The 14,161-nt window shown below is 36.7% G+C and overlaps 1 protein-coding gene across 1 annotated transcript; it reads right to left on the reverse strand.

The window, feature by feature from the left end:
• Nucleotides 1–999: 999 nt before the first annotated feature.
• On the reverse strand, nucleotides 1,000–12,550 carry grnb (granulin b). The gene is made up of 16 exons (XM_038274171.1): nucleotides 12,413–12,550; nucleotides 12,104–12,178; nucleotides 10,693–10,833; nucleotides 10,460–10,582; nucleotides 9,503–9,616; nucleotides 9,102–9,243; nucleotides 8,889–8,998; nucleotides 7,650–7,779; nucleotides 7,485–7,576; nucleotides 6,772–6,916; nucleotides 4,194–4,291; nucleotides 3,832–4,062; nucleotides 3,313–3,558; nucleotides 3,001–3,234; nucleotides 2,674–2,913; nucleotides 1,000–1,287 (listed from the first exon to the last, which is right to left on the reverse strand). Exons 2-16 carry the CDS (start codon nucleotides 12,104–12,106, stop codon nucleotides 1,165–1,167), a joined length of 2,172 nt encoding a protein of 723 aa, XP_038130099.1. The 5' UTR covers nucleotides 12,107–12,178; nucleotides 12,413–12,550; the 3' UTR covers nucleotides 1,000–1,164.
• Nucleotides 12,551–14,161: the final 1,611 nt, after the last annotated feature.

Consider the following 14,161-nt stretch of genomic DNA (forward strand, 5'->3'; position numbering starts at 1 on the left):
AATAACAAGATGAAGATCTTTCTATATTTCTGTCAAAACAACTTTAAAAAAATATTCTAAGCAAAAAAAAAACAACTTAACACTTTGAGTTTAAGCCCATGTCACAAACAAAATAGAAGAGAATTGCTTAGATTAAAATCTCCTTAACTTCTAACGAATTAAATTACTTTTACATTAAAAAAACAGAAAGAAGACTATACACAATATACTGGAAACGCACTCAGTTTTAAACAAGGCACACCTTATTCCTTTATTTTAGGTTTTAAAACAGCAAAAAAACAAAAAACAAATTCAGACATCAAAAGAATGCCTGAAAGACCATGTTAAAAACACAGATATAGTATATCAAACCAAATTTATCATATCCCCCCATAAACCCTCACTACCAGTGTTGTTTTTGAAAGCCATCTTAGATTTAGTCTTAGTTTTCAGGAGAAGAACTGTTATCATTTTTAGTCATATTTTAGTCATTACGATATGTGACAGTTTTAGTCGACTGGAAGGAAAAATTTATAATTTAGTCCAAAACTTAATATAAATAATGGAAATATTTGATGGATTTTCTGTCATCTTCATGCTTGGTTAAACCAACGTTTTAAAATCATAAACAACCAATCAGGCGGCCATTGTAGCGTTTGTTGCAAAAACAGATTAAGAAGATTATAATAAGTGTTAAAACCAGAGATTAAGCAGAGCATAGGGGGAGAGCAAGAGAGATAAAAGCTGAGGTCAGGTTGGTGAGTTTTTAAACATTCATTCCCATCAGCGTCTGAACAAAACACACTCTAGCCTCTTAAATGAATAAAAAAGTAAAAAAAAAAAAAAAAAGAAAGAAAAACCCAAAAAACATTTGATATACTAATCAGTAGTGTACTTGTTATTTTTGTGCATTTGCAACATTCTGTCATAATGTTGCATTGAAAGCTTCTACATCAGGAGTGATTCCAGGACATAAAGCAGGAATTGAAATGGTTCCCATTCTGAGTTGAAATGAAGCTAGCTTAAACCACCACCCGCACTCCAAGTTGAAACAATGATAATAATAATAAGTTGAAACAATGATAATGAGAGACTCGGACTCTGCTCACAGAAATATCAGCGATGGATTCAGGGCTGAATGAGATCATTGTGACTGCACCATCAGAGTCCATCTTAGACAAAGTCTCAATGTCTGCGCCCTAACAAAGAATCCCAGCTTAGTCGGGTTTTCTGAGTGCAACCTCCAGCCTTCTCGTCACATGAGTACCCAAAGGGACAGCAGTGTTTTGAATCTGCACAGCAGTTAGCCTGGAAAATAACAAAAAACCCTTCAGTGAAAGATAATTCACATTAATTTGCCAATAAGATTACAATCCAACTTTTCATAGCTTGCACAAACGTATTGAAAACCAAAATGCCACTGAACAGTAAAATAATATTATAAATCCCACATGCTTATAATATATCCAATTTGAAAGACCTTCTAGTTTATGGAGATATGTGCAGCGACTCTGTAGGTTTTACGCAACCAGAGACGTGCAACTTCAAACATATCCAAAAAAAACTTTTTTTTCCCCCTCTAATAAATTTTGTTAAAATATTTATTATGTTTTGTCTTTTGCATAATTTATAGTTGCTGGAGATAGGAACCAGCACCCCTCGCGACCCCAATTGGGACAAGCGTGTAAGATAATGGATGGATGGATAATTTATAGTTGACCTCTCCCACTTACTACACATGTTTTTCATTTTGTGGAAAACAACTGTTTAAAATTTCAGATCTCTAGTCATAAGCATTAGAATTTAATTTGAATTTAATGACTAAATAACATTTATATATTTAGATTTACAAAAATTTTAATTCAAGCACCTTTTTTTTTTTTCCCAATATTTCCAATTTTGAAGTGTGAAAGCCCACTCTGTAAGTTCGCTCTTGTTAGTCCTTGCAGCAATAAACCCTATATTTTCAGTCCACCTCTACACTCCCGATATATCATTGCATAGCTTATCTTATTGGCTAACAAAATATTTCAACCAAAGGTCAATTGGTCTCCATATTGGGAGCCCCAGCTGAAAATAAATATGTGAAGCATGCGCATGGGGAGGGCCTTTTTTTTTGTATTTTTTCCATAGAGGAATTCTCCATAGTATTGTGGATGAATCAAAAAAGTTCCACTCGATGTATGGATTAAATAGGTCGATGAATACATCCACGCAACGTAGATTATCTAAAATGGCGGACAAGTATCATTACAGAGATGGATTATATGTTTTCATCCTTATGGTTTTTTTCTATTTTATGATGGAAAAAAAACACTTTTGGTGGATTATTACGACGCTTCAGTTTATTTTTTGGGAAAATTAACTGGATATTATATTTCTGTGGAGTATTATGGACAAAATGAGCCTATTTTTACCATGTTCGGGCGTGTTTCGGATCGCCACAACAGAAAAACAAGGTAGGATCTGAAAATTATGAATTCTAAGTTGATGACAAATTATTAGTTATTGGTTTTTGTAGTGTATAGTTAGCATGCATTTGAGTTGATGATCATTTCCCTTAGGATTGCCTGATTCTAAAGAGGTATAATATGCTGGATTTAACTTTAATATGAGCGTGATAGTTGATGCGGAAAGAAAAGTGACAATAATTCAGAGAAAATCTGCCGATGCTCTGAGACACAATGAACATACCATGGCGGAGGGACAGCAGCTCCATTCAGTAGCTGAGATCTTACAGCAGGTGGATGTCTGGGGGCAGTGAAACATCCCGGCGGCGTCACATGGTACACCTGTGTCATCCTCTGCCTCTCTCAGCTGGGACTGCTCCCCTTCATTCGAATCATCAGATCCCTTCTTCTCACACGTTCCTGTCTGCATGTTGCACGTGTAGCCCTGAGGACAGCAGTGCTCGTGGTCGGCACAGCAAACTGCCTGATGACAAAAAACAAACAGTCACGTCTTATTGTTAGCTAGTTTTCACCTTTATCTGTGCTGATGTAAAATCAGACGAGCTCAAACCTTCACCAACGGGCAGCAGCCCCACTCTCCACTCGGCAGCTTGCAGCAGGTCGTTCCCGATGCACAGCTGCTTTTGTTGTCGCATTTAACGTCCGTCAACGCGCTCGGCTCGTTCAAAGCGCTCAGCTTGGTGAACCAGGGAACATGGTGGGATCCTGTAGAGCAGGAGGATTGGTGGGGGTTACAAGTGTGTCCGCTGGGGCAGCAGTGGTTTCCATCTTTGCAGCAAACTGCCTGAAAAAAACAAAAACAAACATCAGGTTTCATTCTGCGCTCTGATTAAACCGCCCACATAAATAGATAGTCTCCTACCTCCGGCAGAGGGCAGCAGCCCCAGCTGTGGCTCCTCTCCATGAAGCAGCAGGTCGTGTGTCTGGGGCAGCTGGTCTGATTGTCACACATGATTTTCTCCTGCAGATTTCGGCGGGTCAGAGCGGGAACTTTGGTGAGCAAGGGCAGCGGCGGAGAGAGGCCAGCAGAGTCATCGCAGGTTTTGTTCTCCAAGTCACAAACCGATCCATGAGGACAGCAGTGGATGTGGTCGTCACAACAAACAGCCTGAAAGATAAACACATTACACATCAGGCGGTCATTTGGGAAATCTTTTAATCCTGAGCTGATTAAAAGCATTTGCTCAATTCGGTTTTAGGTTTGATTCTTTTGTGGCGATACTTTTAAGCTATATGACTTGATCTAAATCCATCAAATGCAAAAAATGTAAAAAAAAAAAAAAATTTAACGGGTAAATTGGAGAAAAGGCAGAAACATTGGAAGATTCAGAATTTAATTAGAGAAAAGTTGGACTGCTTTGATCAGGTGCAGCTGGGTTACCTCAGGCAGAGGGCAGCAGGCCCACTCCCCACTGGTCGTCTTGCAGCAGGTAGCGTCTCCAGGACAGGACGACTCGTCACATTTGACCTTTTCAGTCAGTAGAGGGAAGCTGGGCGTGTTGGGCAGCAGCGGTATCAGTGCTGTGCCTGTAGAGCTGTCGCACGTGGAGGCGGCCAGGTTGCAGATGGTGCCATGAGGACAGCAGTGCAGGTGGTCCATGCAGCACACGGCCTGCAGAGAGCAGAGAAAAACGAAATGTTGGCGTTTAAACATGAATTTACAGGAAACCTGAAGAATCATGATTACATCATAGAATAAATGAAACAGTCTCTGAGGAGATGGAGGGTAGAAACTGACAGTACCTGAGGTAGAGGACAACAGGCCCACTTTTCTTTTGGCGATTTGCAGCAGGTGTTTCCATCAGCGCAGGCCACAGAGGCGTTACAGGGAACATCCAGGACTGAAAGACATGGAGGCAAAGTTCATCCAGAGCAAAGCGGAATAAAAATCCTAAAACACTATTGGATCCAAGACTTTTTAAAATTATTTTCTTCTTTTTAGACATTTAATCTGCTTCCAGACCCCAAAGAATTCAGGTAATGCGAGTCAAACCAGGAGGGTTTAAGTAATATTACTGCTGTTCAGCTCCAAAGGGCATCTTAACCACTTTAAAACGGTTTCATTTGGAATAACAGGACATCTGAAATAAACAATATGGGGGACTCTCGACCACAGAGAGGTTGTTACATGTTTACACATTTAGTTATACATTTTAAAAATATTTTCAAAAAATATTCTTTGGTGCGACACAGAAAGCCTTACGTACATATTTCCCCTGAATTTAGCTGCAGGAGGTTCCACTTCCTGTTGCCAAGGATGTGTTTTCACAGAGTTGGTTTCATTTGGTTTAAAAAAGAAAACCCATCTCATGTCTTCTAGTGTGTTTTAATCATTAGCCACTAATTAAAACACATCCCATTCCCATTAATTTAACACATCTGGTGACCAGAAGACCAAATATTGAAAGATCTGATTATTTTCCTGTTCAATGAAGTCATAGCAAATTTAAAAAATAAGCTGTATGAGCATTAAGTTGCCCTGAGTGTAGTTAAAATCAGATTAAGGTTTAAGCAGGGCTAGTTTATCTATACAGCAAGAGAAATCAAACTGCTGTACTTAAAAAAAAAATAAAACACAAGATATGAAAAACAAAAGAAAGAAAATATAAAAAAACAAAGAAAAAGTACACAGATGTGGCAACACAAATAAAGAGAATAATAAGGTATTATTAATTAGAAAATTGTTTGTAATAAAATCACTGATAATAAAATGAAAAGGTTAGAATAAAAGCTTTAATAATCTTTACACAGTAGAGTCAAATACCCATCTAGATAAATGTGTTTTCAATCTTTATTTACTGTAAACCAACTGAGGGTTTAGAGCTTTTACTGTTTTTTTTTTTTTTTACTATTATTTTGCTCTGGATTAGTGGAGCATAAGAAATAAAATGTGTTTTTCCACATTTGGTTCTGGTTCGGTAGAGTAGATTTGAGACAGAATACCTAAGAGGTCTGTCTCTTTTGCTGCTAAGCCATTTGGTGATTTATACAGGAATGAGGAACTCTTAATTTAATGCTATTTTAATGATCTTAGAAATCATTTTAATGCCATCAACAAATACCCATGACTCTCATATATATATGTATAAATATACATCTCGTTTTCCGGCCACTTTTGTGAAATCTGCATTTTCCGGTTCTCTTTTTTCTCCGCCTCAAGCTTCTTCTCCGAACATACAGCTTTACAATCAACAGGAAGCAGTTCCGCCCAAATATATTGCAATATAATATATGACAGAATACTTTTTATTTTACTTTTTTATTTCAAATATAGCATTTTAAATTCCAGGATAATCACATTCAATGAAATTTTAATGCCAATTAAGGCCTTTATTTAAAAAAATAATTACTTATGGCTTTTAATGATTTTTAATGACCCCCTGTTATAGGCTAATATAAGTATCTTAAATTCTATTCTCTTAGCTAAAGGGAGCAAGTGAGTTTAGAACTGGGTTGATATGCTCTACTTTCTCAGTTTTAGTGAGGATGCAGGTAACTGTAGCTGTCTGATGGACTGTGAGGACACCGTTACATTAATCATTCCTAGTAAACATAAACAGATGAACTCGCTCTTCAAGATCCTGTGGATACATTAGTCCTTTAAATATTCTTTAGGTGATAGAAGGTTGTTGCTTTCTTTATGAGCCCCTGAAGGTTCAGGTCTAAGTCCATCACTATTCCCAGATTTCAAACCTGATTGGTGTTTTCTAGTTGTATTAACTGAAGCTGATTGCTAACTTTTATATTATTACCTCAGTTTTCTTTTAATCAAGCAAAAGAAAACTTTGTCCCATCCACGCACTGATTTCTACTTTGCATTTGCCTAGCACTTAAACATATTCATACTGTAACATATACCTACTGTATGCGTTATCCAGTGACTAATGTTTTCTATTAAGATCCTAATTAGAGGAAGCAGGTAGATATTGAATAGGAGATGAATCCTTTGAGAACACCACATGTGATTTTTCTAATCTCTGATGTAAAGTTACCTGCCAGCACTTAGAGAATCATTTCTTTCCTTTTTGGTAAACTCCTTCATCAATTAACAAACTTCTGCCACCTTTTTTATATTAAACATTTGCTCCAGTTAAATACTTTAAGAGACTCATATACGTTTATACTTAGTAGATGTTTAAAATCAAATCCCTCCTAAATAAGTCTAATAGTTTATGAAATTATACTGAAGTTCTGATTAAATGCAGAGTAGAAAATCTACAGGTCTGCTTTAGTGATGGTTGAGTTGTTTTAGAACAAATGTTAAACATTGGACAAAAAGATTTAAGGATCAATAACAGATATCTAGAACCTCTTCACTGACCTTTGCTCTGCATTGGCTCCTGGTCTGTCACAGCAGCAGTAACTAACATAGGGGCAAGATACTGGACCGACACACAGGTACTGTGTTTTAGGTCGCACTCGGTGCCCGAAGGGCAGCAGTGGATATGATCTGAACAGCAGACGGCCTGCAAGACAACAGGAAGCAACTGTAACACCCATCCCTTTAGCTACATTCCTTAGTTTTAACACTTTCGGTAATTTAAATAATGAAATTCCTTCTTTAAATGTAAGCATTTATTATTATTTTTTTAAGGTTTCAAGCCTCATCTATGCATGTGATGAAAAAAGAAATGCAGAGATAGCATTGTAGCAGGCGTAAGTTTTGTGCACTTTGCATTTAACCTGCGACAGATTGACTTAAATGTATTTGCATGAAATCCAGGCCTGAAATGATTAATCAGATTCACTGTATTAACTAAAACAATTATAAAACAATTAAAATAGAAGCATGTTCCAATAAAGAGTAAAAAAGTCTTTTTCATATAAAGACATATATAAAGACTTTTTTATTGCCTACTTCATGATTGTTGAGGTAACTAAAGTAATTTGATCAACATGATTTGGTTAAAAAAAAAGTGACACACATTTTTATAACAGGTCAACATTTTTCTAATCTTGCAGCCCTACATCTGACTGTGAAGCTGTGGTGGTTTTTGTTGCATCCCATTCTTTGAGGTCATATCTGATGCTTACGTTGGGCATTGGGCAGCAGCCGAACGATCCGTTTGTCAGCTGGCAACATGTCGTTTGATCAGGACAGAAGGATCTCTTATCTGGACACTGAACTAAAAAAGAAAAAGAATATTACTTTACTCCATCTCTACATGTTCAGCATGTTCCACAGCAGAGGCAGCTCACCATCGCTGGACGCAGCAGAAACCCTCTTAATCAGCGGAAGGTCGGCCCCTCCAGACTTGCAGACTTCATGCTCCAGGTCACATGTTGTGTTGCTCGGACAACAATGGAAGTGATCTTTGCAACACGTGGCCTTCATATGACACAAGTGGGGGAAAAAAATCATTATAACACCCGCAGGTTTGCTGCAGTACTGTAATACTTCTTATAAATACACTTTGGTTTATTGTTAAGGATTCCTTGTCTTAACACAAGGTTTCAAATAATAATGGAGCATTTAAAGGCAGAATTTTTTAAATGTCCATGTTTTTTCTTAAAGGCCAATCCAGCAAGGGAGGCTACAGTTCTCCATAGAAAGGAAGGAACAAAAGAAAATAATAGGAAAAGAACATATAAAAAGGAGGTGGGAAGATTACATCGCAGATAGAGGGAGATGAGAAAGACAGAGAAAACAAGATTATTATTCTTCCCTCTATGTATTCTTAATCCTTTAAGAATACATAGAGGGAAACAGAAACATTAAAGAAAGGGAGAATGCGTTGAGGAGGACATAAAGGAGGGAAGAAAAGTAAGAAAAAAGGGGAGGGTGTTATGTCAAAAGAAAGAAAAGAATGAAACTGAAACATGGGCAGGATGTGGATGGAAAGAAAGGAAGATAAGAAAACGAGTATGAAATAAATTAATGATATCAAGAAACAAAAGAAATAGTAAGACATGAGGTAGGAAATAGAAAAAAGACAGACATAAAAAAAATAGAAAAGCATGAAAAAGAGACAATTTGAATAATTTTAGGGTGGAAAGAAAGAACATAAAATGTCTACAATAAAGGAAGATTTATACGGCAAAAAACCCCATCAGAAACCCACAAATACTCAAAGAAAAAAATGAAAATAAATACTTTTAAATACTCTCTTTATCCAGTTCTTGAAAACGATGCAATCAAATTCCACAATTTTTGTTTTGTTTAGAGAATGGTTTTGTTTTTCTTCCCCCCAGACAGACTAGAATTAGACTACAAAGAAATACAGGAGAAAAACCTGCAGAGTTTAGCAATAGTTTGTACCTAACCAGCTGATTGGTGTGAACTTTTTCTGCTTTGCTCTTTACATTAGGAGTCTAACAAATCAAAACAAAGTGGCAAATTATTTAGGATATATCAATTAGCTAATCTTCATGCTGATGCTTAACAGACATACTCTTCTTCCCCTTTATCATTAAAACTGTTCCTCCATAACAGCTTACCTCAGGGTAAGGGCAGCAGCCGTATTCTCCACTGCTCAGCTGGCAGCATGTATAACCATCTGGACAGCTGCTTTTCCCATCAGGACAAATGACAGCAACAGCAGCAGGAACTACAACAGAATCAAGGTCAGACGATCAAACATTCACTTATTCTTAATCTTTCCTGGTAGAAATCTAAACTCAGATTTGATGCCGATGCGAACATTTCCCAACCTGGCTCATTCTTTAAACTTTTGGCTGGTATTTTTTTCAGCATCGGGAAGGACTGCAGCGATGGAGTGACACACTTTAAATGGACGAGATCACACTTCGATCCGTTGGGGCAGCAATGACGTTTATCCTCACAACAAACCGCCTGTTGACAGAAGAAAATTACACAGTATAATAAGGGACAACATCAATCCCTCAGGGGGAAATTTAAGCATCAAGATAAATATTCTTATTGGCAGAAAGCAAGAAAAAACAGGTGATCCTTCTAATGTTTCCAGCTTATTAGTGCAATAATTCCTCTTTACACATTAGAGACAAAAGCATAAGAAGGAGCCCATCAGAACAGAGAACATAAACACATCCTTTAAAGATGGAGGTCAGTGTTTAAGACCAGATCTCCTTACCTGGGGTAACGGACAGCAGCCCCAGGAAGAATCATACAGCTGGCAGCATGTGGTATCATCTGGACACTCAGACTCCTGCTCTGGGCACATAACCGCCTGAAGTTTTCCAACGAGCTGCAAAATCACAGTGAATAAACCAAATATGAGAACTAAGGTTACTTATACACACAAACTAAACCAAAATAGCAGTGGGAACACAAAGACACTAGCTGAATCCTCTAGAGCTTAAAAAAAATAAAAAATCTTAAACCAGCGAAGAATTCTAGACCTTACTTATCACACTGTAACCTTTCTTATAAATACACACTGTGGCACAAAGAGTTGTGGAGAGAATACAAACAAAAATCAAAGGCTGCCACCATCGTGCTTCGCTGTAGAGATCCCCGTCTCAGAAATGAGCAATTTTGCTTTTGTTTTAAACAAACCTGGGCCCTAAAGTTTAGGTTCGGCATCATCCGACCATAACAGATGAAACTCATGATTTATCAAGACACATACATATTTTTTTATATAAAAATCCTTAAATCTTTGCAGGGGTGTGTAGATGTTTGAGAGGCTGAGACACTGAATCTTTCCTTGGTCATCACACATGTAATAAACAGATTGAGCTGATTCTGACGTATAATAACAAAAGAAATAAAGAAATCATATTCCAAGATGGCATAAAACTTCCAGAAATGATTGGGACCTTAAATTTTCATGATAAAAACATCCGTTGCTCCAGACTACAGAAATTCCCAAATAAGACTCTGATAGTTAAAGCAAATATTTGCCTTTTGCCTCACATATTGGTCTCGACTGAGAATACTGAGACACCAGCTAAGGCAGGAGATCAGTGAAGCTTTGCAGACCTGTAAGAAATTTTATTTTACCAGCCCATCTTTAAGAAAGAGTTGGTGTAAAACCTCAAGATGTATAAGTTAGAGTTTTGGAACAGATTTCCCCATCTCTGCGTACCCGATTGGTTTGAAGTCGCCTCATCAACGGAAGGGAAACTGTTTTATTCACACATTTCTGATGGACCAGATCACACAGCGTCCCCTCGTAGCAGCAGTGAAGGTGGTCTGAACAACACTCTGCCTGGATGTGGATTCAAGACAGGAGAGAAAAAGTTTAATATAATAAATCTCAATAAATTGTTCCAGCAAAAACAGGTCGCAGATGGAGTAACTGAGTAGTTAGTAGCTCACATTAGGCAGCGGACAGCAGCCATAACCTCCCTGGGTGTTCTTACAACAGGTGTTTTTATCTTCACACATGCCGCCATCAGGACAGATCCGCGCCGAGGTCAGGCTCAGCATGAACAGGAACACAACCCCTATCCTCAGAGTCTGAGGAGAAAAAAAAAAAAAGATACCCAACAATGCAATGTGTGGTAAAATGTGATCAGATAACAAGCCCAACACCACTGCTGTCTTAGTTTCAGAGTAAAGAACCAACTATGTGGAAAAGCTGTGCAAACATTACAGCTGATAACGTGAATTTCAACACTCAAGAAACTTCCCATAAACTAGTTCCCTTTTGATGCAAAACAGATGTATTATGTTTTCCATCTTAAAGTATCATGCTTCCCTCTTATCGAATTATAAAGTTTGAGTCTGATCCTCAAAGAGACAGAGGCGTAGCCAGAACATTTTTATAAGGGTGTCCAGGCAATACCAACTGTATACTGAGGGGTGACCAAACGTGGATAGGCACCAGAACCTCAGGGTCAATCTACACTGTTCAACAGGAACAAGCACAATGTCTATATTCCTAAATAAAGACAAACTATAGTTTCCTACAGACTTTGCTAACAAATAGATGTAAATATTTAAACATCCGTCTAGATAAAAGATATAATGAATTAAATTCTTTGAGTTCTGGAGCGAACATCTTTTCCATTGTCATTACTTACCTACTTTTATCAATATCATTCTACATTAAAATGATATTTACAAGTACTAATATCTATATAAATTGATAATTTAATAGGGTTTTATTAAAATAGTTATTTATAGTATCTATAATTTCACTGAAGACTCTTAGATGACTTGCAGAGACATCATTTTCTCTTTACGGCATATAAAACAAAATCTAGTTCTGAAAGAGCATGAATTCTGTACTAATGATCTCTAATGTTGGTATATTGATGTGTATAATTAACCGCAGTGTTTTTGTTGTCAAGTTATTGTTGACATATACAAAAATAAAATGTTTTGAATATTCTACTGGAGAGGAAAAAAATGGTAGGGGTGGCCACGGGGGGTGGGGGGGGAGGGATTCACTTTTTTATTTTCTTTAAATAAATAAATTTGCCTTGCCTTTCCTAAAGCATTAAACCCTCATGGAAAAGCCGTAAAACAAAATAAATTATGAAATATAAATGTTTTGCAATCTAAGTTGATCAACAACAAGGTCTAGCTTTAACCGATAAAGGTAATCTAGTCTTTAATACTCAATAATGAGGAAAATATAGTTTAAAAAAATGATTTTAACAGAAAAAGGGAAATAAAACATCTAAATATCAGAAATTTGTAACACTGATTAAAAAAGCCAAAGTTCAAGCCACGTCTATACCATAAATAAAGACAATGCAGGATGTTTTTCCTTTAAACTTACCATAATGAGTGGATGCTTCAGAGGCAAAAACACTTTAGATGTTATTAATAGACCTCTGATGCATGTTCTCACAGCCTGAAAAAAACAATAACTATGGATTAATTTACATTTTTCTTGGGGTACATTTATTGGCATCCATAATAACATCCATATATATCATTTGTCTAAATACTAATTCAGAAAGGAGCGATTTTCAGCCAACGTTAGCTTCTGTAATCCAAGAAACGGATCACCTAGCTGCTAGCTGCTAACTGCTAGCATCCATCTATTGTTTATTTCTGCCAAAAGAAGAAAATATGGCGCCGTTACCTCTTCAGTATGATAGATGCAAAGGATAGAATAAAGAAAATTACTCTTTTTACTGCATCGTCATGAACACAAGACAAAAACAAACAGTATTTAAGGCAGTTATCACATGACACGCTCCCACGTGACCTCCCAGGCTGATCAGTTCTTAAAGAAACAGTGACACACACACACACACATACACACACACACACACTCACACACACACACGCACGCAAAAACATGAACACATAGCCGGTTCTAGACATGGGTCAACGGGGGCCAGTGCCCCTGTAGATCATGCCCTGGCCCTTGTCATGGCCCCTGTCCTAAAGACATAACACTCAAAGAAATTCTAATGATGATATGCGCTGGAACAGACATGGTAACTGATAGGTCAATAGTTTCAGTGGTATTTCATCAGCTAAAAAAAAAACTTTTTACAGCTGAATTTATCAGTTTTTTTTTGTTCTAATTCAGATTTTATAGAAAATGGTAATTTTATCTTAAAGTCACTTAAACTTAAACGTAAGTAAAAATTATTTGAAATTCCTAAATTATGAATGTATATATTGACCTAATGAGATATAGAATAGAAATTTCCCTTCATGCAACTATATTAATATATTTGAATCCTTTGCCATGTTTTTTATGAAAACACCCTGGCCCCCTAGTGCATTTGGTCAAGAACCGCCACTGCGTACAACCATACACACACGTACACACACACAGCCCCGACCACACACCTACTCATTCTGCCATTGACTTCCAATGATTGTCAGTCATTTTCAACCCTTTCTATGCCCTAACCCTAAAACTAACCATAACCCTTACCATTACCAATGCATACCTCTTCCTAACCATAACCAATTCACACTTTAGTCCTAAACCTAACCATTATATATATATATATATATATATATATATATATATATATATATATATATATATATATATATATATATATATATATATATATATATATATATATATATATATATATATATATATATATAGTAGTATATATCTTATACTACTAGGGACCACTTGTAACAGAAACATGAGTTTCCTGCTCACTGAATTTGTAATAACTGGCACTAAGGGAATGCACATGCAATCTTTGTAATAATAAGGGTTTGTTGCATATTTGTAACGTTGGCTGTCAAATGGATAAAATCACCACTTTCACATTTTAATAAAATGAAACACCATTGGTTTTCATATATGAAATTTATAAAGCCCAGGTATAACAGAGAGGAGGGTTAGTGTGAGGGTACTTCAGAGATCAATTAAGCAAGAAGCCCAGTTGAGTTCAATGGCAAACCTGTATTCTATGACTACATCTCCGCTACATTTCCATCACCAGTAGCTGTTCATATTCAATAAGCATCTAATTACCAGATAAAAAAGCATACGGTGAGCAAATTAAAATATATCAGTCACCAGATATGCTGATTATTTATTTACAAAACCTATCCTCCAGTCTTTGTGCAGGAGGTCTTAGTATCTCCAGTTAGTATCCGCCATTGAGTTCAGAAAAACTTTAAACTAAAATGAATCTAAAATGCAGATTGTTAGCTAAATGTGATTTTTTGACGAAAATGTTCCTCACTAATATTGTTAGGGTAACATCAACCAGCACTGCTGATTTTAAAGGCCCTGGGCAGATTTTATTGACATAGCAACACACTAAGGCTGCAATCTGATATAGCAACTACATAAATCTAATGGATGGCAAGAAAAAAATGCTACAAAATTAAGAGAACAGATTGT

The sequence above is a fragment of the Cyprinodon tularosa genome, unplaced genomic scaffold (genome assembly GCF_016077235.1).
Source record: "Cyprinodon tularosa strain WSP-4 unplaced genomic scaffold, ASM1607723v1 ctg90, whole genome shotgun sequence".
Taxonomy (NCBI): Eukaryota; Metazoa; Chordata; class Actinopteri; order Cyprinodontiformes; family Cyprinodontidae; genus Cyprinodon; species Cyprinodon tularosa.